Source organism: Juglans regia, chromosome 8 (assembly GCF_001411555.2).
Source record: "Juglans regia cultivar Chandler chromosome 8, Walnut 2.0, whole genome shotgun sequence".
NCBI classification, from domain to species: Eukaryota; Viridiplantae; Streptophyta; class Magnoliopsida; order Fagales; family Juglandaceae; genus Juglans; species Juglans regia.
Window position 1 is genome coordinate 5,115,877 of NC_049908.1, and position 25,452 is coordinate 5,141,328.

At 33.3% G+C, this 25,452-nt stretch overlaps 3 protein-coding genes across 4 annotated transcripts; all 3 read left to right on the forward strand.

Moving 5' to 3' along the window:
* Positions 1-2,259: 2,259 nt before the first annotated feature.
* LOC109020939 (transcription factor RSL2-like) lies at positions 2,260-3,906 on the forward strand. Its single transcript, XM_019003468.2, has 5 exons — positions 2,260-2,934; positions 3,046-3,297; positions 3,410-3,475; positions 3,592-3,657; positions 3,799-3,906. The coding sequence occupies exons 1-5, from the start codon at positions 2,260-2,262 to the stop codon at positions 3,904-3,906; spliced, it is 1,167 nt and encodes a 388-aa protein (XP_018859013.2).
* Positions 3,907-6,572: 2,666 nt separating this feature from the next.
* Positions 6,573-13,103, forward strand: LOC109020941 (interferon-related developmental regulator 1-like). 2 transcript variants are annotated; one of them, XM_019003470.2, is made up of 13 exons: positions 6,573-6,800; positions 7,024-7,180; positions 7,409-7,489; positions 7,969-8,051; positions 8,138-8,253; positions 8,392-8,502; positions 10,045-10,154; positions 11,039-11,351; positions 11,425-11,502; positions 11,591-11,641; positions 11,712-11,798; positions 11,936-12,013; positions 12,845-13,103. In XM_019003470.2, exons 1-13 carry the CDS (start codon positions 6,791-6,793, stop codon positions 12,893-12,895), a joined length of 1,326 nt encoding a protein of 441 aa, XP_018859015.2. In that variant the 5' UTR covers positions 6,573-6,790; the 3' UTR covers positions 12,896-13,103. The 2 variants fall into 2 exon arrangements, with proteins under 2 accessions (XP_018859015.2, XP_018859016.2); XM_019003471.2 differs by lacking the exon at positions 11,936-12,013.
* A 9,515-nt stretch (positions 13,104-22,618) lies between these two features.
* On the forward strand, positions 22,619-25,073 carry LOC109020937 (cyclin-D5-1-like). The gene is made up of 5 exons (XM_019003465.2): positions 22,619-23,100; positions 23,206-23,292; positions 23,386-23,680; positions 23,785-23,918; positions 24,051-25,073. The coding sequence occupies exons 1-5, from the start codon at positions 22,852-22,854 to the stop codon at positions 24,228-24,230; spliced, it is 945 nt and encodes a 314-aa protein (XP_018859010.2). The 5' UTR covers positions 22,619-22,851; the 3' UTR covers positions 24,231-25,073.
* The last annotated feature ends 379 nt before the right edge of the window (positions 25,074-25,452 follow it).

The window sequence follows — 25,452 nt, forward strand, 5'->3', positions numbered from 1 at the left end:
AAAGAAAGTGAGCGGAGGCTATCTCGAGTCAACTCGGATCGATCCTTGCCCTTGAACCCATTTTAATTCGTCTAACTCGATTCGTTGGCCCTTTTTGGTGCTTCTTCAATTTGGGGGATGGGTAAGTGAGTGCAGAAGAAAGTGATATCTGTTCCTTTTATTATCTCTATTTTTCTTCGCAATTAACGGACGGATTTAAAGCAACGCGTTAACTTTAACGGAAAAATAATAAAATATATTAAAACAAAAATTTCCATTAGATAAGCACTTTATATATACTAGAGATATGTTCATCTTTCACATTTTAGATCAACAAGAATTTATGATGCTGCTAATTAAGGATCACCAGCCCAGGTGCCTTGAATCCTAATGAAAACCTAGATTATTGTAGATCATATTTAAGAGCATCCTCAATAGATTAGCGAAAGTTAAAGAACATTTTTTATGAATGTAAGAGAAATTTAATTTTTGACTATTTCATTTACATAAATCTTCACATTGGAATAACTATTTTTTTATTATATAACAATAAAATAATATAAGATGAATTTAGTTTTGGTTATTCATATCAAATCTTCATATTAGATTATCTATTTATTCATTATATAGTAATTAGTAACTAATAATTTTAAAAATATTTAATTTTTTAATTAGTAATTTATTTTATTTTATCATATTTTACTATTCTACTTATTATATATTAATTAATAATTATATTCTAATTAAATTAATATATCACTAACTCAAATTAATATATCAATTGTGATAAAATATGTGATAGAAAGAAAGAGAGAGAGAAATAATTGATAAAATATATATTTGATGTATGTATAATAACCTTTAAATTTGAAATTTTTTTTGAAAGTCACTATAGCTAAATTTCAATTATTTGGAATTTAACTAATCTATTGTGAGTATATTTTTGTAACGTCCCAATGGATGGTCCAAACTACATGGCTTATACTCCAAAAGGACTAGTCATTGATATAATTGGAGCTCCATTAGAACTTTATAGAGAGCAAGAACTTCTCATTTTCAAGTAATGTGAGATCCCATACACCATCTACCCTTATCCATATCATATGGGTATTACAATCTACCCCTCTTAAATTCCCGACGTTCTCGTCGGGCCTGTTCATTGTAGGTGGCACGACTCAAGTCCCATATTTCTGGTTGAGATAGACTTTGATACCATTTGTAACTTCCTAATGGATGACCTAAATCACATGGCTTATACTCTAAAAAAATTAGTCAATAATACAATTGGAACCCTATTAAAACTTTATAAAAAATAAGAACTTCTTATTCTCAAGTAATGTAGGATCTCATATACCACCTATCTTTATCTATATTATATGGGATATTATAATTTTACTCTCTAATAACTAAATACTTAATAAATTTAATTTTTAACTAATCAAGATGCTTACCATTGTATATATACACGAATAACTCAGTTCAAGTACTTGAACTGCAAGTACTAATTGAACTGCATGCGACTTGGGCCGAAGGAAAACTGCAGTTAGCTAGCTAGGTTCAATCCATTGAGGAGACAAGGAACGAGCTATGCGGTGGCCTTGTCTGGCTTTCAGTCGTACTTTTATAGAATATATATTTGTGATACTTATTCCCACGATATAGGCCGCCCATTTGCTGCGTTTTGTTTAATATGCCAACCAAATTCCCTCTGTAATTATTCTATTCAAGAAAACTACTTCCACGTTCTGATCACCATATCAAATGCTCGAGTCTTTGCTTCACGCAGGCTATGGCTATTAATTACTCTCATGAGTCACGTCACCTTAATTACTAAATGCCCGTTTAGGGACCCATTAAACTAGTTAGTCGCCTCTCAATGCTTGCTTTTTGACCCTTTTTCTGTTATTCTATGGCAGTTTTAGCAAGCCATAACTGTGTTTAAAAGGCCATTAAAGCTCTGAAATATTTAATTTCAGCCATTGCATAAACTTGGGCCTCTTCTGAGTTGTCCTTGGCCTGGTATCGGTCCCACCGAAGACTCCCAAGATTAGTTATACATGGAATTAGAACCTACCCATGAACAATGATTATTAATTAAATATTCGTTATGAAAATGAAATTATCATTCCCTGCTATCATGTTATATGGGGGGGTCGGGTATAAATATTGTCTCCAGGATCTTCGCTGTTCCAAACACATTTGAGCTTCTAGCACTAGAACTAAACAAACAGAAGAATAACGCGATTCTTTCTCCACAGGTTCCCAGGTGTTAGGAAAAAAATGGAGCCTATTGGAGCCTTTCCTGATGGAGAATCTTGGGATTACTTTAGCAAGATGTTCTCCACTGATCAAGAGCTTGATTTCACACCACAATTTCTTGGTCAGTATTGCTCATTTCTGCTCGAGCATGATGAGGATTTGAACGCTCGAGCCCCGTCATCTTTTTGCCCCACTTCTGATTCTAACACGAGCATGACCGGATCAGTTAGTGATAGTTTACATTATACTCTAGAGAGTGATCTTAACCCCAATTTGCACTTTTTTTCTCAAGAAAGTAGTACTAATGGTAAAAGTTGTAGTAGCAGCAATTTCTTTATTGCCACTGATTCTAGCCATGAGAACTACGTTAGTACTGATGCTAACCATTTTCCGGTAGCAAACGATATGTTCTTTAATATTTGTATGATGGATGAGAAAAATATAGGCTCTTTTGTGCCTGTGTTTCCTGGTGCTGGAATGGGCGAGACGGTCGGTATCAATGATTATGAAGATATTAGCCTTACCGGAACGGATAAATTAGATGATGGCAGTCCAGCAGAAGTTGCTGTTTCTGGGAAGGAGTTGCCGCCCAAAAGGAAGTTTGATACGCAAGAATCTCACAGAAAGGCTGAAGAAAAAACTAACTCCCAGTCATCTTATCAGAATGCAAGGAAGAAACCTCGGGTTTCAAGAGATGTAAGTACCTGAAAACGAGATAAAGTCATGATTCTGTATTCCAGTACTAGTAGTACTGGAGGGGATTTCTCTTGAACATATAGTTTATTTCTGGTTTCTAATTGCGCGCAGGTACAAAAGAGTAAGAAGAATGAACAGTCAAAGAAGAAGCAGAAGCTCTCAAATAGTTCTCATGAAGAAGAGAGTAATGCTGGACGTGATGGACAGAGCTCTACTAGTTACAACTCAGAAGATGATGCTTCCCAGGAGACTAATGCAGGAGCAACCTCAGACTCCAAAGCCTCTGCACCTCTCAACATGAGTGGCGGGAAGACGAGAGCCAGTAGAGGGTCTGCAACAGATCCACAAAGCCTCTATGCAAGGGTAAAAAAACTTCTGAAGCCACAGCTAGAAAACGTACTTCTGAATGTAATGCATATATATGTTGTCGTTTAAACCAAGTTTTTATTGATTCATCTTCTATTAACTATTGCAGAAAAGAAGGGAAAGGATAAATGAGCGATTGAGAGTCTTACAGAATCTGGTCCCCAATGGAACGAAGGTGAGTACGTAATAATCTTTCATATACGTAACTGATCTTTAAGATCCGACTTAAGGTTGTCGAATTAAACACATGAAAATTCATATCTATATCTATGGATGGGATTTAATTGACAGGTTGATATCAGCACAATGCTCGAAGAGGCAGTCAATTATGTTAAGTTTTTGCAGCTCCAAATCAAGGTAATTAATTATAAGAGCAAACGTTAATGCTTAGGATGTTAACTTTTCCACACAAAAAAGAAAAATAAATTCAATTTCTTATTACTCAAAACGTATTGACCATTAACATGAGCTTTAATTTCCTGACTGTCTAATTTGTAGCTTTTAAGCTCCGATGATCTGTGGATGTTTGCTCCCATCGCTTACAATGGAATGGATATTGGTCTCAATTACCAGAAGATTTCTCCACCTGATGACCTATGCCTTTAATTAAGGATATATAATGCTTTTGCGTATCATTTATGTTCTAATATTATATATATATATATATATATATATATATATATAATGTCTTATAAGCCTGTAATTTCTTGATCTGTTTTAGCAAATCAAACACTAAATTGAAGCAGATGGTCCTCTCCAAAACTCATATGATTTGAATTGCATGTACATGAGGTTAAGAACTTGATACCGATCGATACCCTCGATGATCTCTTAAAGCCTGACTCGATCGGATTCATGATGTACATGATTATAAACATATGATCAATACAATAGCTACGAATAAATAAATATGTTGACTACAGTTTTCGATCCATTCCATGCATGGGGATCAAATATTCTCTAATATTACATATATAGTAAAGTACTACTCGTCGATGATGATAAAGATTGAAAAACATTTGTCAACGGCGCTCGCATAGAGTTTTATTTGTGGCTATATATGGATTTGACAACAGGCCACCCCATGACATTAGCTAGCCCAGGCCAGCTCCCTGATCTTCGAAACCCCTCCATCCATGCACTCATTTACTTCTCAGGCAAATTGTATATGAATTAATTAATTGATCAATTATAAATACAATAGCTATAGCATTCATTCCTGTAAATATATATATGTTGAATATTGGCTGACATGATTGGGAATTTCCATCATGACTTGCTAGTTATAATATCCTTAAATCTCATAAAGACCCAAATTAGTAAATACATTAACTTTAAAACATCTCATCTCATCTCACCTCATCTCATCTCATCTCACCTCATCATTACAACTTTCCCAAATCCTCACACAAAATAAAATAAACAATTCAACTTTTTCAAATCCCAAAACAACAATAATATTAAAAAATATATTCTAACAATACTTTATTCAACTTTTTAACTTTAATCTCAACTCATCTCATCTCTGAAAACAAACGAGCCCCACATTTCATTGAAGATCAGGCCAATCTATTTTTTTTTTTTTTAATAAAAACCATACTACTTTTCCATTCATTTGTACCAAAAATTTACAAACAATCCATATCACTCCATTTCACACGTTACATTCCATTTCCCTCACTGCATTCCATTTCCTTCAGTACAATAGCATTAATCTCATCCGATCCCTCTTCTATCCATATATGCTCCCCATCCATTCGTAGAGCCATATGTGCTAATGCATGTGTTGCTCCATGTCCTTCACGATAGATGAAATCAGCTTGCCAATCTGTTCTTGAGGATATGATCTGTTTTAAATCTGCCCATAGTTACCCTGTCCATGTCCAATCAGTCTTGCATTCTTTAATTGTTTGTATCACATTCTTTGCATCTCCTTCAAACATTACATCTTTAATCTCTAGATCAGTACATATTTCCATTGCTTTCCACATGAAATCATAGATTTCTGCCGGAAAAGACTGGCCAATTAATAAAGGAAAGACGTGCATGAAGAAAATAGAATCTGACCCACACTATTTCTAGCAATTACACCAATCCCCAATTTTCTCTTTGCTCTATCCATATATACGTGTATCAAAGTTGACTTTCGTGTACGTACCCATCTACAGGAGGTTTCCATCTCTTTATTTCTCTATTTATGCCCCCATGTTCCTGCTCCCTTTTATTCATTTGTTGAGCATCTCTTCAAGATTAGACAATGCAACTTCTACCACATAACTTGGGACTTTCAAACTTGTTTTAAAAGATGTACTTATTTCTTCTATGCCACAGTCCTCTGAAAATTACTGCCAATCTCTTCTAATTCTCTTGGTTTTGGTTGAACCTGTCCTGCATCTTCTCCCACAGTTGTACAAAATCCATGTCACTGCTACTCCAGTACTTCTGCACTAGGTTCTTCCTTTCTACCCACACATCAATAGTTGCAGTACAAGACCACAACACATGACTTATGGATTCAACATCCTTACAGCAGAATATCGTGCATATTTTATCTTCAGTAATTCTCTTCTTAAATAGCATTTGTTTTGTAGGCAGAATGTCTTGCAATGCTCTCCATAGAAACTATTGTGTTGAGCCAGCAACATTCAACTTCCACAACCTCTGCCACATACCCTCCTGTTCCTGATAAGTTGATTGCTCTCCCTTATGTTGTTTGTCCATATTAATTCTCAGGTGTTAAGCACTTCTGACAGAAAACTTGCAATCCTTGGTATATCCCCAAATAGCCTTCTCTTCTACCTCCCTTCTACTTATCTTAACAGCTTCCTTGGTAGATTGGCCTGATGCTGGAATCAGGCAATCTGTTAAAGAGAGCAATTGGGTTCGGTCTTTTTAATGATATTTTCTAGTTTTTATTGTCAAACTCGTACATTTTAAATAATTTTTTTATTTACATATTTACATATATTACATTGATCGGTATAATTAGAATAACCAAAATGAAGATTTAAAATTATAATTTTTGTTATAAATATATTTCATAAAAATAAATCACCATAATTTCATGCAAATTATATAATTATTTGATTATAAAATAGATATACTCGCGAAATATGATTTTTTTTTTAAAGGCCCAATTTGACGGTCTCAAAGGTGCCACGAAATGACCTCAATCACCGACCGTAACAGAATCTCGCCGAAGATTCCACACCACACAAGGCACCTTTCACCTCTCTACCCCGCAGTTTTAAAAAATAAATAAATAAATTTGTTCCCTTCCCTTACTATAATTCACCGATTTCTCTCACCGAGAGATTTTTGTTTGTGCACCCTACCCTTCCAATTTTTAATGGCTCATTCTTCCTTCCAATCACCGATTTCTGTTCGTTTCAATTCGGTCGAGCTCATATTTTCAAAGCCCTCCCGTCCTCTGATTCTCAATCAACCTTGTAGCTCTTTCTGACGATAAGAGGAGGAGGAGCAATTACCGATGGGAAAGCGTATGGCTCTCTTTCTTTCTTTTTTGTCTTTTTCCCATTTAAATTGATCTTAGGGTTTCTGATTGACTTGGCTGTTATCTGAAATTGAGAAGGAAAAAAAAGCTATTATTACATTCCACTTATGGTATATTTAGTCGGTATTTTGTTTGCTTAAATTATCGCTTGAACAATGTGAGATATGCAGTATTTCAATATTGGTTGTTGATGTTATTGCAAATCTCAGGCAATTCTCAGCGTAAAAATGCTGCCATTTTGGAGAGCGATGATGATAGTAGTAGCGTGAGTTCGTCGGATCAAATGTCCGTATGGGGCACTGAAGAAGTCCAATTACATAAAGATAGTTTACTGGAACAAGCTTTAGATGCTCTATATGAAAAGAGGTGTATTTGCGTTTCGGTTGAATTTCTTTTTGTTAATGAGTGGGATATATTTGTGTTGAAGTATCTAAACTTAGATATTGGGAGACTTGTTTCTCGTTAAGTTTGCAACTTTGTGAGGAAATTATATCGGTTTCTTTAAATTTTTTTCCTTTTTGCTGGTTATATTTTTGGGACCATGAATTATGCTAAATATAGTTTTTTTTCCTTATTTTGTTGTTATTGGCAAAGGGGTTCCACAAGAGAGAGAGCTCTGGCATCAATTATTGATGCTTTTAATAGCAGCTTGCAGCACGGGTTTCTGGAAAAGAAGTACGAGCCTTTTTCTCTCTCTTTTAGTTTGCTTCTTTGTTGTCCCTTTTTAGGGTGGTTAGGGCATGATGAACTAGAAACACAGGGAGAGGAGCTTCTTCTTCTTCTTTTTTTTGTGCCTGGCGGAGGGCGGGGTTCAGTAATAAGGCTGTCTGATTATTATAGCAAAGGGTTCACTGTTTGCTTTGTTAAGTTTTATGCCATTATTAACTACAACCACCTTGTACTGAGATTCATTTAGTTGATTTATCATACTACAACCATGCAACTATCTTAAAGAAACTCTGATGTCACCCGTGTGCCATATTTGCAAGAAATCTTTTGTTAGTTGAGAGATATAAGTGAAGTTTCATATTGTACGTCCATTTCCTTTTTTATTGTCTCTATTTAGTGCTCCACATATGTATATATTCAGACATTCAAGAAATCTGTTCTTATGTGTATTTTGTGGATTCTCACAATCTCATGTTGTTCTTCAGATTTGCTACCTTACTGCATCAGTGTTTGAATTCCATTAAACGTGGGTCATCTAAAGAGATATCTTTAGCTTCCCATGCCATTGGTCAGTCGCTTAATCTTTTGTGTTGACTTGATTGCATTTTCTCCCAAATCGAATTACAATCTCAATATTATAATAAACGTTTGTAGGATTGTTGGCCTTGACTGTTGGCTCTGGGGATGATGCACATGAAATTTTAGAAGATTCGATAACTCCTTTTTCACGGGCTCTTAAATCTCGGTCAGATTCATCAAAGATATCCTCGGTATGGGATGTTTTCAAAATTCTATTGAGTTTATGTTCTTTTACAATCGATAAAAAATTGTCCGGTTATACCTGGATTGTCAGTAGGATATTGATACTCAGCCTGTTGTTTTCTGCATTCCATGGATTGTAATTGTAGTTGCTGGAGTGCTTGGCCATAATCACTTTTGTTGGTGGAAATGGCACTGAGGAAACAGAAAGGTCAATGCAGATAATGTGGCAAGTGGTTAATCCGAAATTGAGTTCAAATGTACGTATTTGTGCTCAATGTATTTAGTTTTGAAGATGTCTGATCGTACCAATTTTGACTTGGCATGCTTTTTTTAATACCAATGATTTGAGCAGTTCTCTCTCTCTCTCTCTCTCTCTCTCTCTCTTTTTTTTTTTTATAGTTAATAAGAATTTTATTACCAAGAATAGGCACAACCCAAGTACACAGGATGTATACAAAGGAAATACCTACTACACTCTAGAAAGCAGGAAAGTAAGACAGAAACTGATTCAGTACATTATCATCATTCCTTACAAAGATCTTAGCCCACAAAACTCAAAGTAGAAAAGAAAAAATTTCGAAGATCTTCAAAAGAATGCCGTGTCTTCAAAACATCTCTCATTCCTTTCCAGCCATAAACACCACATTGAACACAAATGAATCATTCTCTATCTGGCAGCAACACATTTCCTTGCCTCAAAACCACGCCAGCAAACAAAAAGATCCACAACTTCCTTAGGCAGCACCCAATATAAATCTATCCGACCAATAACCTCATTCCACAAAGACTTTGCCACCTCACAATGTTAAAAAAGATGATTTACAGATTCACCATCCATCTTGCACATGACACACCAATCAACTATACACAAACCACGTTTTTTTAGGTTATCTGTGGTCAATACTTTTCCTAGAGCAACCACTCAACCGAAGAATGCCACCTTAGTAGGTACCTTCACCCTCCAAATGTTTTTCCAGGGGAATACACAGCCAGAATGACAATTGAGCACCTTATAAAAAGAACTTATTGAAAACCTGAAATTTCCAGCATGATCCTACAATAACCTATCCTCTCTTCCCTGCATCACTTTTGAATTATAAATTCTTCCCCAAAAATCCGAAACATCATTCACTTCCCAGTCATTTGCTTCTCTAATAAAGTCAACATTCCATAGAATATTATTATCCATACATTGAAGATAATCTGCCACGGCAACAGTTTGATCCCTTGCAATCCTGTAGGGAGGTGGAAAATCCCATTTAAGAGCTGATTCCCCAGACCAGATTTCATGCCAAAAGAGAATCCTCTTCCCTTCCCTCACCTTAAATTTAATATGTTTAGAAAACTCCCCCAACATTTCCTAATAAACTTCCATAAACTCATCCCATACGCTTCTGTAACTTCATTAGAACACCTATCCCCCCACCCACTCCCATATTTAACAGCTACAACATTCTTCCATAAAGCATCTCTCTCTTCATGATATCTCCAAAACTATTTTCCAAGGATTGCTTTATTAAACAACGTCAAATTTCTCACCCCTTATCCTTCACAAGAAACTGGTTGGCAAACCTTGTTCCAACTAACCGAATGAAACTTATTTTCCTCTCCTATTCCTCCCCATAAGAAATTACGATAAACCAGTTAGTCTAGTTGGATTCTAAGGGCTTGATTACTTGAAACATTTTATTTTTTTTTAATATCAAAACTTGAAACAAGAATTTATTCATTTTTATCATTTATTTTGTTGTTCTGGATCTTGGTTTTTTTATATGAATTAATGTTTTTTCATATTTTAGGTGGTTGTGTTTAAACCCTCGACAGCTGTCATATCTGCAGTGGTGTCTGCTTGGTCCTTTCTTTTGACCACCATGGATGGATTTAGTCTAAATACCATGCATTGGCAAGAGTGAGTTGTTGATTCCAGCCCAACACACTATTTTTCTTGGCCCTCCTTTTCTTTTAGTTGATAGCTAGGAGTGAATTCGGTCTGGTCCGGTCGGTCCATAAGGGGTTTTTGGGACCAAACCGAACCTCTTCAGTCTAGGATTTTCCTACCTTGGACTGGACTGAACTCCCATATGGACCGGAACCATCCGGTCCGGTCAGTCTAACCCAATACCAAATGGTGATTTATCTAATAACTTGGGTATTTTACAAAAAAATTATCTAATAACTTTAATTAGATGTAGATATTAGTAATTAGTTAATGATGATAGGTTAGTTAATTGATATAATACATTAGTTAATTGATAGCATATTAGTAATTGCTTATTTAACATTTTATATTGTCGATGGTAATAGGTTAGATGAAAATTACATAATTAATTATACAATTGTTATATAAAATAATATATATATATATAATATTTTAAAATATGTATATTATATTCGGTTGGTCCAGTCTGGTCCGGGGTGGAAAAACCCCACCCCGGGACCAAACTGAGAATCGAAAATTTTGTAAAGGGAAGACCGAAACTAACTGGTCTTCCCATCAGTCCTATCTGGACCGACCAGAACCATTCGGTCCGATCGGTTTTTCCGGTCTGGACCGAAATCCTTACAGGCCTACTGATAGCAATTCTTTCTGCCTGGAAACTTATTACGAGCACTACAAGCCCACTGTATCACCTACACCATCTGATGTTTGGTGCTTTACAAGGGCACCTAACTATGCACGAGACTTGAGGGAGATGGCATCTGCATGGTCTATATGCTATTTTGCCCACAAAAAACTTTTGGTTTCCCAGAATATAATTAAGGAATTATTTACATCTTTAGGTAATGGTGCAGGTCAATATCGTATTTATCAAGTCTGTTGGACAAGGATGATCGGTCTGTACGCATTGCTACTGGTGAAGCTCTTGCTCTAATTTTTGAGATAGGAAGTGTGGAGAAGTTTTGTGGCGAAGCTAAAGGTTCAAGTGATGGCTTGACTCAAGATGGAATCAAACCTCGGGAAGGGTTTACACATATACAAGGATTAAAGGGGAAAATCATAAATCAAGTTAGAAACCTTTCTGCTGAGGCCGGTGGTAGAGGTTCTGCTAAGAAAGATCTTAACAGCCAGCGGAAGTTGTTTCGGGATATTTTGGATTTTTTTGAGGTACTTTACAAACCTTGATGCCTTATTGCAGTTGGGACTTGGGAACTAACTATGTTATTACTTATTATATCAGAATGGTTATTGTCCTGAGATAACAGTGAAGATTGGTGGAGAATCATTACAGACATCATCATGGTCTGAACTGATACAGGTTCTCTACTACCTGCCACTTATCCTGCATTACTGGTTTTGTGAATGTCGCCGACTTTTGAGTGTTTGTCTAATTTCAATTATAACAGTTGAATTTTTTGAAGCGTTTTCTTGGGGGAGGCTTCATTAAGCATATGAAGGTTGGTATCCTGGATATTCTATCTTGTTTGATTTCCTTTTTCTGGCTGAGTGATCATGGAAAAAATACAGGAAAATGAGTTCCTTCACGATGTATTCGGGTTCACACCGAAGAAGTATTTTCTAGATGATGAACATCGTATATCTAGCGCAGAAAAGGTTGGTTCCATTGGTGTTGGTTTCTTATAGTTGCGCATATCCCATTGCTTTGGCCTATATCTGAAATAATAGGCATTGTTTTGAATTTGTTAGTTCACATATTATGTGGTTCATTTTATTTTTTCATGCCTCTACAGAGGATGTATAGGTCACCGAATTCAGTTCTCAACAAGGCTAGGACCCAGCTGCTTAACAAGCAGCGAATGTTATCTGAGGTGGTTTTTTCCTTTATGAAAAATACGTAAATGCTTCCTTACACACCCGCAACTAGTATTCTGAGAACTTTGTTTGGTTGGGTTTTGTAGTACACATTATATTTTTTTATCTCATCTAAGATAGGATGTGTTGATGTACTTGATTTTCACCATATTCAGCCTTTAAAACATGGTTAGGATTTGTAGTTCTAGTTACCATGTATATTTGGATTGCTGAATTTGCCTGGACAAGTTGCATTCCTTGGAAATCCTAGCTTGAATCAAGTCTATGGATAACTGAGGGCTTTTAAAATTGGTCATATATTAGTGGAATTTAAAGTCCAATATATCCAATTGATAGAAATTTGAGACAGAATCTAAATGGACTTGATTTGGATTGGTGTTATTATCTGTTTTAGTACTGAAGGAGGACTTATGTTTAAGGCATGGATATCTATATATTAAAAAAAAAATGCTCTCAACCAGTTCGCATATGATTAATCAAGTACAACCTACCGCATTCAGAGAGCACATCCTTATTATTATTTTTTTTTAGAATTGGATGATGACAAAATCTGTGTGTTTAAGCATGATGAATCTATGTATGTCACATTAGCTCGCGTGCATGGCGAACCTGAAACGAGTTGTTCAATTTCCATGGAAAGGATTTATTATATTTAAGATTTGCCTTCTCATTTGTTATATATTGTTTAAGATTGCAAGCCCGGTTTATGATGGTAAGTAGTATATACAGCTGGTGTTGGCATGTTTGCTCACACTGCAACCGAATATGCTCATAATTTATTATCTTAATGCCTCGTTCATTAATCTCATTTTCTGGCGTACGTACAGGGTAGAAATCTTGGCCACTTTGCAGTCAACCTGGGTGATGAAGAGGTTTAAAAGTCAAAGATGTTACAACACTTAGTTTTATTACTTGATTTAATCCTAAATCACATGCATGCTACATGTGTACGCGGTGCATGGATCTAAATGCATCGGATTTGTATACTGTAAGCTTGTAGAATTAATAGTTTTCGAACATTATTCTTTTGAGGCACTAATTCAGATCTCATACATAAAGCAAAATGTTATTTGGGATTATGAAAAAGCTTTTTGATGGGTAATATTTCTCTCCCACGCCTTCACAGCCAGTTCTTTGGTGGTTTGAGCTGGTTGAATATATTAGGCCTGGTTTGAATGGCAAAAGCCTCACGTATCGTCTCGTCTCATCTTAATATTCAAATAACATAAATATAAATATTTTTTATTTTTTTATTTTCAATTTTTAATCTAATTATTATAATTTTTTTAATCTTTTAAACAAAATACAAAATAATTTAATTTTTTTAAATTTTAAAACAAATATTATATTTAGATAATATTTTAATTTTATATATTTTTTATTTAAATTTTTCTCTCTTTTTTTTTAATTTTTATAAAAAATTTCAATTCAAATTATTTTATTATTATTAACGAATTATTTTATTACGATTGCGCACTATTCAAACAAGGCCTAATTCTTTATATGGGTTGCAAGTGGTGTACGTTCCTAGCTAGCTAGCTAGCTAATTGGGTCCATTTCTCAAAATTAAAAATTAGGACTAGGCGATCATAGTACGTAGGGTTGTGCAAAATTTTGAAATTTCTGACTCCGCTTGATATTTGCTCCGATTCTGACTCCGACGTCATTGAAATTCGGAGTAGCTCCAAATAGATAATCAGAGTCGGTGTCGGAGTTCCGACTCCGATTTTTTTAAAAAATAAAAATCCAGCTGTAAAAGACGTCGTTTCGAACATTAGCTTGAGTGAGATATCAAGCGCAAGTCGAGCAAACCTCTCTAGAAGAGTTCTGCTCGAGCGCCATGTCGAGCGCACTTCGAGCGCAATACGAACGAACCTCTCTGTATAGAGTCTACTCGAGCGCCACATCGAGTGTACTTCGAGTGAACCTATCTGTATGGGTTCTGCTCGAGCGCCGTTCGGAGTTTTCCTCAGAAGTCGGAGTTCCTATTGGAGATCGGAGCGACCTTCGATCAGAGTCGGACTCCGACTCCAGTTCGGAGGGACAATTTGGCTCCGACTCTAGTCGGAGTCGGAGGTCGGAAACGACAACTCCGACTCCGTCGGAGTCGAAGCACAGCCCTAAGTACGTATATGCACCTTTCATTCATTTTATAAGGTTCGTGTAGGCCATGCATTATTGTGACAGAATAATAGGGCATGGGGAGTAGCTGGGATTTTTCATTCTTCACTTTAAACTATTCAAGAAGTCCTTGTGCCGGTCGTTATAACAGGCGCTTGTCGAACTACTCTTTTTATGGTATCAAAACGCATTCAATTTAAGAGACCCATACGCTGGAATTGGACTAAAGAAGCCCAGGCTTCTTTTTTTTTTTCTTTAGAGTAATTATATAAAGTGTGTAAATATCGCGTAATCGTTTTAAAAAATTAATTTTTTTTATGTAGATCTTGTATAATTTTTATAATTTTTTTTCAAAATAATTATACGATAATTACACTGTTGTAAATATTTTTTTCTCTTTTTTTTTTGAAGGGTACCAGATGCTCCCTGTGAAGGCGAAGAGCAGTCAAACTCAAAGCATTGGGAATCCAAACCTGAAACCCCTGATGGCTAATGCTCTCCTGACTTGCTTTGGAATACAACGCAAGAATCAAGATTAATTGGCAGGCACTTTTGTTGATCGAATGAGATATGGCATGGGAGTTTAGTGTGTGTAGGTGGTGTGTTTGTTAGGTATAACCCTTTAATTTGTCAGTAATTTTTGAAGCCACCAAGGTCAAGCATGCACGTTAATTGGTTACCCTCCATCTTTATGTTCTCTTCCAGGCATCATTATATCGGTTTAATTTCTTACTTTCCAGTTTCAGAATTCTATAACTTCAGTTTAATTTCAGAATTCCAGGTTCACCCAACTCCAGATCGTGTATGTTTAGTAGTTGAGTTTTTTTTCCCATTTTCTCATGCAAGTTTTATTGGTGGGCGCGAGACAATATATATACACAAATATATATATATATATATATTTACAAGCTTATTTATTGACACATCAAACACAGCCTAGGTACGTAATCTGCTTTAGGAAGCCCTTTAATGGTTTTGATCTACTAAGAAAGCCTAATTTATACACTGGTTAGATTGGTGGTGTTCAAATGGTGGATCAAGGAAAAATTTGTAGAGGGTGAGACGTACTCGTGTCATGAGGGGAACCATAAAATATGAACCACAATGAAGATAGCAATTCTATTACGAATTAATGCACCAAGATAGCATTTGAATTCAAATTGTGGTTTTGGATTTGGAAAAACACCCATGATCGAAGCAACTATTATTTATTATACATACACCTGATCTGATCAAGAATTCTAGTCATGAATTTGTATACCGATATCAGGCATGCATGCTTTCATTGCTTTGAACCCCAATAATATTATACGTACGTACGTACAGTGATCATAGTATTTAAGAGAGGCTACAATATATCCAAGTGTAGGGGCAGTAACTATTTGCTGACTTTATTGTACCCATGCTAGCTGCTACGTACGTACGTGCAGCACATGTTATCAATGGGGGCACCTAATCATGAATGTTTGGAATAAATGCGAGTTCCAGATCATTGTATTATGGGAAGGGAACAACAACATGCATAGACCATTTATAATTCCACCTTTTTCTTCTGATTCTTGGAGTAAATCTCTCGCAGACGCGCGTATCCAGCTAGAACTTCTGTGCAGTCCAGGAGTTGCATGGGGCTAGCTTGCATTAAAATAATATTAACTACGAATGCTCATGAATTTTAACTATTTCCCATGCATGCATTAACAAGATCCTGATCATGGCTGGTGTGGATGGACCATGTCACGTTAAATGCATGCACTATTTAAATTCCAGCCTGTGCAATTAATTTCTCAATTTCTGGTCCACACTATTAACTCGATCGGTGCAAACATGACGAGCATGTACCGGCTACGTAATTGGGTTCATGTAAGTACTGTAACGTACTAATGAATTAGGATCTCATCAACATGATTTTAACAGTAAGAGTTTAGCAGGAAAAGAAAATGGTAAACAAATGGCCGAGGGGTAGCTAGCTAGAAACAAGCTGTGGAATTATTGGCAAAGGCCAACTGATCATCATGATATCTGCAGGCTGCATGCACTTGGAGTCTGCATCCTCATTAGCAATATTGACTGATCATCAAGAACAAAAACGATAAGAATAAAACATGTTGGGGCCGCCGGTGAGAAAAATTCTTGGCGACCCTAACCACAGTTTCCTATCTCTCATGATTTTTTGTCCTTGAATGATTGCATGAAGAACAATTTGTCCTAACCACATGCAGTTTCCTAACCAGCAGTTGCATGTATTTAATTTGGTTCAGTCATTCGACGAGAATTAATATAATTAATGTATACGCGTACACATTAATTATATTAATTCTCGTCGAATGACTGAAACGCATATTAAATACAACTCCCAGATCATAGTACTATTAATTAGGACTGAGTACTTACCAAAAAAACATCATTTTTGGGATCCGGCAAATGTAATTAGCAGAAAAAGGAGAAAAAAAAAAAAAACGCCCAACATTTTACATATATCGATCTCAAATGGGATGATCAACATTGATAATTGCCATATCTTTATAACCATGAGAACTTTGATTCATTCTGCCTGCATTTTTTTATCTGTTTTCTTCTATCTTTAAGAAAAACTTTAGTACTAGGGGTACTGCATGCATGCATGGGTAATCATGCATATTAATGTACGTTGGCAATGGATCACTAATTTAATTTGTGATGAATGTAATTAGTTCGCTACAAGAAAAACGGATATTTATGACTTTTTTTTTGTTAAGAAAATGATTATTTACGACGAAAATAGATTCATTTTAATTGAAAATAGTTATTTCGTTGAAAATAATTGGTCGTAAATAAGCAATTTTCTTGTAATAATTTTATTTTCTAGTTTATGCAAACACTTACAAGAAGAGATCGATCGAGTAATGTTATAGACATGCAAATTCGACTGTTAGAGCATAATGTATAATATTCAACAATAATATTGTCTAGCTTGTCCCACCGCGCGCGCACAAGTCAAGCTAGGTAGAAGACATAATGAATGTAGACAAACATGAGCAGCTAGCTGAGGAGGGATGAAGGGTATAAGTGATCATCTAACAAACTTCGATATATCCTTAAACTTCGATCATCTAACAAAATTTCTGCATTCATGTCTTGGACGTTAATGTTTAAACAACCAAGACATGAATGCATAAATTTTTTTCAAAAACAAAAAACAAGTGAAAATTAATGGAGAAGATTATATATATATATATATATATATATATAATTACATATATAAAAACCGTTGGATTTGGATATGCTTTCAGACACTCAAGAGTCATACATATATACATATATATAGACAGACTTCTCGTTAACGGGACCAGAAAATTAAGTACGAAGATAATAGAGACATACATATATATATATATATATATATATATATATATATAGCTAGGTTAGGTAGCTGGTACATGATCAGTTTCAATTCGGTTTTTACGTAAAATGAGAAGACCTAAAGAATATCATCGGTACTTTGACTATCATTAGGATAAAATTATGAGAAATGATATTTATAATCGTAGAGTGCGTAAATTATGTATAATTAATTTTTTTAAAAAAAGTAAATAAATATGAGATTTACATAAAAATAAAAATTATTTTTTTTAATAATAGATCTAACTTTTATTCAAAACAATTATATAACATGAATTATTCACGTTACAACTATTTATAGCATTATTCTAAAATTATATACACATGACAGCGGATGGTCCTTCCAAACTCCAGTAGTACTACTACTGATAAATGAGTCGTGGCTTATAACTAATCGATCAACAAATTTAAGAAAAAAAAAAAGTCACTAATCGATCGATCGACATGACGTACGTACATCATTTGGTTGGGAGTGCCCCTAGCCTAGCTGGCCCCCAACAATCTTGATCTCTCATGATCTAAAGTACTCCAAGTTGTTCACATGACTTTTGACCGTCGATTATCAATAGTAATTTATGAAAACAATTAAATATCTTAATAATGAAATTTATTTCATTTCAGAATAATATATAACCAATCTGTCGAGCTTTTCATGAACAAAGTTTGAAAAAAATAAATCAATTATTAAACTAAAATGTTGCTCAGTACTTCATGTCAAGTTCGAACTCGATCGAGTACTAGCTAGCTAGCTAGTAGTACTACTCCTCATATTTGAATATTATAAATTAAACAGCAAATTTTGAACCAGCTACTTAATTAATTTTGATACTCAATTCAACTTATAAATAACGCGGATTATATATATATATATGGTCCTACCTTCATCTATTAATATAAAATAATATAGTTATAACAATTATATTATAAGCATATAAGTAATAATACTAATAATTTACAAGATCAGCTTCAGTACAGGTATATCTTATTTGTTGACTCCTTGATGAGTAGATAACATATATAGACCACCTTGTAATATCCCTAGCTAGAAGTTGAGGGGAAAAATATATTGGAAAATGATAGGGATCCCCCAGCTTGTAATATCCCGCTCATTGTTCCGCTCACGTTTTTTTTTAATTTTTTTTAGTTTTTTTTATTTAATAATAAAAAAATATTGTTTAATAATATTATAAAAAAAAATTTAAAAAAATTTAAAAATATTAAAAAAATTATGTAAAAAAAAATAGGAGCGGGATCCCTAACATTACCCAAATATATATAATAATCGTGTTAAAATTCAAATTAATTGCACGACTGATCACTAATTGGCAAGTCTTCCTATATATATATATATAGTGTATATATATATATATATATGATAATGAAGTTTATGGAACAGTACCACACATCATGTCCCGGATCTCCAATTTGGAGTACGTCTTACATTTTCTACGAGATATTTCAGACGTACATCGTTATTAATCTTCATAGATAGGGAAAAACTTATATTTTAAATATTTGGAGTAACATGAATTAATGGTTAGGGTCTTTTTGTTTTCGTAAATGAGATAAGATAGAATTGAGATTAAAGTTAAAAAGTTAAATAAAGTATTGTTAGAATATATTTTTTAATATTATTTTTATTTTAAAATTTGAAAAAATTAAATTTTTTATTTTATTTTATATTAAAAATTAAAATAATTAAAATAATTAAATGAGACGATATATTATGTTATCTGAAAACATACGAGAAAGTTGGAGCAACCCAAAACTTGGATCGAGGGTACATTATTAAATGGGGATTGTATGTGTAGGCACATTATTAAATGAGAGAAAATATTATTTTAAGAGAGATAATTTTATAATTTTAAAAATTTTAAAATTAAAATAACCTAAACTTACATTACAGTCTTCATTTATAGACTTACCTAGCATTGCTCACAGACTTATGATCACTACAATTCGTGAGGTCAATATGTAATGTACCTCAATAGAATTGGATAATAATAAAATTAATAATGATGAGGTTTGTAGGCAGCTTGTAGTTGTACGTAGCAATAAATAGCATTAGTTCATTTATTTCTTGATAGGTAACAACTAAGAAGTTGATTTAAACAAATCATGAAGTTAATTAAGATAAGGCATGATGATCAGAGATCAATATATATGACGAGTATTACAAGTATATATCTCGTATACATTTTTTTATAAAAAAATAAGTTTATTTCATCTCATCTAATAATTATAATTTTTTCAAAATTTTTATATAAAATAAAATAAACAATTTAATTTTTTTAAATTTTAAAATAAAAATAATATTAAAAATATATATTTTAATAATATTTTATTCAACATTTAACTTTTACCTAATCTATATAATTTCATCTCGCATATGTAAAACCAAACGACGTTATTGCATGTGCGTTGGATTTTGGATTGTTGTACGTTGTCTAGAGTATTCACAATGGATCCTTCATCTTATCTTTTAAAATACATTATCAAAACTCATTTTTTTTATTTTACATATTGACTTTTACAATATACCATACATCAGCTTATCTATTTTTTTTTTCATATCATTTAAATATTATACTTTTTAATTTTATTTATTTATTTTAAATATTTTCTCTAACTACCAATAATATCCTCATATCTTTTGATATTTTCAAGATCTTCTCATATATAATGTCATATAATTATGTTCTATTTTAAATTAATTCAAATTTATAAGCTAAACTAAAATATAAATTAATTCAAAAAATAAAAAATAATTATATTTGTCTCTTTACAAAACTCTCTAAAGAACAAAGAATGTACAATAATTGAAGGAAAGTATTGGACTTGTAGTAATGGAAGGAAAATAATACTGTCTAGGGAAAGAAAAATGAAAATCTGGAAAAAAAAATACTATACTTGCAGTAATTAAAGGGAAATAATAATGCCCAAGGAAAGAAAAATGAAAATTTGGAAAAAATATTGAGGAAGGGAAATGCAAGAAATAAACAGATGGAGTGTGAAAATGGGTTGAAATGAAATAAATTAAATCACATTAGGAGAGGTGAAAGTAGAGAGATATAATTAAAAATTAGTGATTTGCTAGGTACAAGCAGATCGGTGCATCAAACTGCATACCAATACTAATATAATTTTTTTATTATAAAAATAAATAAAAGAATGTCTTATATTTAACATTGTTGTGCGATTTGGTACACGAAATAGCTTGCAAGAAGATTTTTTTTAAAAATTATTTATAATTGTGAACAGTTACCGCTAGATGTAGTGGTAACACTGTAATCAATTGTAAATTATAGATAAAATAAAACATCCCTTGAATGTCACTTTTAAATAATTTTTTTCAAATACATATTAAAAGAGGGTTTTACAAAATCCATTGGGTGTGCTATAAAGCATCTGCAATTGATGTAAAAAGTTGTTGTCCTACTTCCTTTTACTACTTTTGGACATAATAATGCTAGCGGACATATTACTAGCGTTTCATAGTTGTTTTCACATTTTCTTAGACCTTTAATTATATATATATATATATATATATATGTATGGTTCTGTTAGGGACACGTTACTGAAAAATGTACTAATTAATATTAATTTTTTAAAATATTTTTGTACTTAAAAAAAATACTAAAAACAACTGATTGATATACTTTTTTAATAGGTGTATAAAGCATATATAAAATGAGTAATGATATATATACAATTATTTTTATAATTTTTTTACAATTATGTATTAAAATGATAATATTTATATAAAATAATGTTATTTTTATAATTTATTTTATTAAAATACTTCTCATTTAAGAAGTAATTATAAAAAATAGTTATACATATATAATTTTCCTATAGAAATCTCGAATGTGAATTTCTTGTTATTTTTTAGATGGACAATGCTAGAGCTACTGTTTGAGAGTCTCGTTGGTTCTAGCATATATTTTTATATGTATTTTTTAAAATTATATTTTATATAAATTTTTTTAATATTTTTAAAAAATAAAATAAATTTAGAACATTATTAAAAAATATTTCCTTAATTAAAAAGTAAAAAAATTCATTAAAAAATATTTTCTTAATTATAAAATAAAATAAAACACATACTTAGTGATTAAAGAAATAATTTTTAATGATATTATGAATATTTTTTATTTTTTTAAAATATTTAAAATTATTAAAAAAAAACTGAAAAAAAAAACACTTAAAAAAAACACATGCTAAGCCCAGCGGTCTAGCATTTTTCTTTTCTTCTTTTCGAGATTTATCTTAAAATTTGACTGGTGACGCCACCGTCTGGATCGTACCTCAGTAAATCCCCAACTCTCTCCAAAGTCCAATCACATGAGACCAAGTTACACCTCACGCCTCATGGGTACGACCCCATGTTCGGCGCTCCCCTGACACTAACAATGACAAAACCTCTTCCCATTGGACCGTGTCAACACGCTCCAAGTACTCGCGTATAACCTGCAGTTCCCCCGAACAGTTCGGCCCTGAAAACTTCAGTTCTTGATTAAGAAAGTATTATTTAATAATATTATAAATTTTTTTTATTTTTTAAAAATATTAAAAATTATTAAAAATATCTATATAAAAAAAATTAAAAAATACACCTATAAAATACACTAGAGCTCCAACGGGAGCTCCAGCATTTTCCTTCAGTCAAACGTTATAGTCTTCCAGATAATTTATAAAGTTATTCATACCTTACAACTAATTTATTATTATTTTATTATTTAATTATTTTTTTCTCTTTGAATCTGCATTAAAATTTTCTTACATAATATAAAAATAAATCAATTAAGTAATCATGTAATTTAATTAAATAAAATTTATTTTTATAAAAAATTGAACTTTTTTTACTTTTTAAGTCAATTTTTATAAAATTAAATTTATTTTAAATTAATTTACATAAATATATTAGTAGATTAAATTTTTTTTCTTTTAAATTATATAAAAATATTATATTTTGAAATTTTTAATACAGATTAATAAAGAAAAGAAAAACAAAATAATAAAATAATAATAAATGTATCATTACCCATTTATAAACGCGCTCTCTCGACCACATCGAACCCCAAAACAAAAAACTCCTACAGTCTCGCCACATCAAAAGACAACGCAGAATCAATATCTATAACCGCTAAAATTTCTCACATCTTTTGCTAAATTATAGCTCTCCGTCTCCATTTCCACTTCTCCCTCTACTTCTTCCTCTTGGTCATGGCGGTAAACAACGTGTTCTCTCTCCAAATCATGGATTTAGCAGTTTTATGCATCTCTCCTATGTCTTAGGTTTTCTGTTTGATGTAGAGAGAGTGAGAGAGAGGAAATGAGGGAGTTAAAAGTAGATGATGATTCCATCTCTGGGCTCCTCTGTCAAGAAAGTGAGACTTGTTTGGATGACGAGCTGGTAGAGGACACCTTCATTAACTTTACGACTTACGATGACTGTGAAGATGAGTACATGGACACGTTGTTTGAAAGAGAAATCTGTTATGGGTTCAAAAGAAATGAATCCTTGGTTTTTGGAAACTGGGTCAAACGTGCTCGCTTGGAAACTATCACATGGATTCTCAAAGTTAGTCTCGCCTCCATTTCCTTTGTATTTTCATTTAGTTAGATTAAACTTTAACAGTGCCATTGTAATTCGGGTTGATTTGTCTGTCTTTATACGCGGATCCAGATCAGAGCAGCATTCGGATTTAGTTTCCAAACAGTTCATATGTCTATGACATACTTCGATAGATTCCTTTCAAGGCGGTCCATCTCTGTAAGTTTTATTTTCTTTTTCGAAACAATGGACGGACTGTGTTCTGTTTCAACGCAATCCATATATCAATCATGAATTTTTAATCTTTTTCAGAGTGAAAAATTGTGGGCTATTAGATTACTTTCAGTGGCGTGTCTTTCTTTGGCTGCGAAGATGGAGGAGGTAAAAGTTCCAGCGTTATCAGAGTATCTGTTAGAGGATTATAACTTTGATAGCAAAGTCATTCAGAGAATGGAGCTTCTGGTATTGAGCACATTGGAATGGCGGATGTGCTCAATCACTCCTTTTGCTTTTCTTTATTTCTTCCTCACGAAGTTGTGCGATATTGAGTCTCCACCAAGCAATATAGTGTCTAGAACTGTGGAGATCATGTTAGCTCTAATGAGAGGTACATCATGAACATTTATATATGTTAGAATTCATATTATTGTTCTACTTTTGTTATATGTTTATATATAATCATGTAGTATTGATGTAAGTTCTTCAATCTAGAGGTCAATTTAATGGGTCATCGACCATCTGCAATAGCTGCTGCATCCGCCTTGTTGGCTTTGGATGATAGATTAACAAGAAGAGCATTGGAGATGAAGATGAATTCCATTTCCCATCGTAGATTTCTTGAAATTGTGAGTCCCTTGTACGGATATCTGTATCTATATTTTATTTTAGAACTTATTTTTCGCATATAGTTTAATAAAAAAAAATAATAAGGAAGTAGATTCCTGTTAATGGGTTTTGGACTTTGTGTTGTGTCACAGGATGAGGTGTATTCATGCTATAATATGATGCGAAGATTAGATATGGAGAATCTTAAAATTCCAAAGGTTGTAAATTCGCCTAATCTTTCGCCGACGACCCAATTGAGGCCTATTGGCCGTGTTGTAGAAAATTCTTCGGTTACTACCAATAAAAGAAGAAGGCTTACATTCAGTGCCTGAGATCAAAGTTGCGGCATACCTGATCATGATCAACTCTGCTAAAGAAATTTGACTGTTAGAGGTTTCCAAACATTTATAATTTTGGTTTTTTCAATGATGATCATTGGTCTTCTGAACTTTCTTTAATAATTACTTGATGCACATGATTTGGGATTTGCCTGAATCTCCCTTAGGAACAACAAGGGAAGAGAGAAACAGTGCAGAAAAAGAGAGACCAAAAAGCAAAGCTCTGGGCTACATATAAAAGCTGATCCACTGTGTAAGGGGGGGAAAACTGGGGGAATGTGTGTGTGTGTGTGTGTGTGTGTGTGTGGTGGGGGGGACGGGGAGGCTGCGTGTAAAACACTAGAGTGTTAATTCATTTTTGTTCATCTTTTTTTTTTTGTTTCTGATCAATTCTCCCTACCTGGTTCTTCTTTGTGGGTCTGCAATGTCTGTTGCGAGCTGCCTTTTGGGGGGATGCTTTGTTGGTGTTTTGAAAAGGCTGAAAGCAAGGTAGACTGAGGGAGAAAGAGGGGCAAGGAGTTGTTTAGGCTGCGTTTGGATAGTGGAGTTACTATTTAGTATTTTATTATTATTTTTTATCACTACTATTTACAGATCATATGAGATCACCTTACTACTCATACGTGCCCAATTCTTCATTGCTCGTGTAAAAGTTGAATGTGATTGGATTTGTCTGAATGTTTGGGGCACCGCTCTTTTTTCTGGGTCAAGATCATCTGGCTAGGCTAGGTTGAGGGGACAAGAAACTCGAGACATTGTTTGTGGAATCAATAGGAATGCCTCTCTTTGTTGATTAAACTCGAGACACTGCCGGCTACATTTTTCGTAGCCAGCTGAGTTTCTATATTATTAGCTCTGTTCTTACGTCATAAAAAAAATATTTTTTTATAATTTTTTTCTTTGGAGAGACTGACCACTAACCATATTTATGTTGTGTTAGGTTGTTGAACACTCAACTTATCTCAAATAAATTATTGATTAGATCTATTGATTTTTCAGTTTCTCATCAAAAAATTAAGCGCATCTCAAACTTACTTTATACATTTCAACTTAAAAGATTAAAATTATCTCAATGAAACTAAAATACTATTATTCACAATTCAACTCAATTTATCTCAACGTTCAAATGAGATTGTTCTCATCTCAAACATCTAAAAAGTTAAAGCTGCTCGATTAAAAAAAATAATAGTTACAATCGTGAGTGTGCAAGTACCGT

Excerpts from the sequence above, each read along its gene's own strand:
- LOC109020939 (XM_019003468.2), top strand. The coding sequence starts at position 2,260 with ATGGAGCCTATTGGAGCCTTTCCTGATGGAGAATCTTGGGATTACTTT. Across the intron at positions 2,935-3,045 it reads AACCTCGGGTTTCAAGAGAT|GTACAAAAGAGTAAGAAGAA; the intron begins GTAAGTACCTGA and ends AATTGCGCGCAG. Across the intron at positions 3,658-3,798 it reads TTTTGCAGCTCCAAATCAAG|CTTTTAAGCTCCGATGATCT; the intron begins GTAATTAATTAT and ends TCTAATTTGTAG.
- LOC109020941 (XM_019003470.2), top strand. Across the intron at positions 11,352-11,424 it reads ATATTTTGGATTTTTTTGAG|AATGGTTATTGTCCTGAGAT; the intron begins GTACTTTACAAA and ends TTATTATATCAG. Across the intron at positions 12,014-12,844 it reads AGCAGCGAATGTTATCTGAG|GGTAGAAATCTTGGCCACTT; the intron begins GTGGTTTTTTCC and ends GCGTACGTACAG.
- LOC109020937 (XM_019003465.2), top strand. The coding sequence starts at position 22,852 with ATGAGGGAGTTAAAAGTAGATGATGATTCCATCTCTGGGCTCCTCTGT. Across the intron at positions 23,293-23,385 it reads TTTCAAGGCGGTCCATCTCT|AGTGAAAAATTGTGGGCTAT; the intron begins GTAAGTTTTATT and ends AATCTTTTTCAG. Across the intron at positions 23,919-24,050 it reads ATCGTAGATTTCTTGAAATT|GATGAGGTGTATTCATGCTA; the intron begins GTGAGTCCCTTG and ends GTTGTGTCACAG.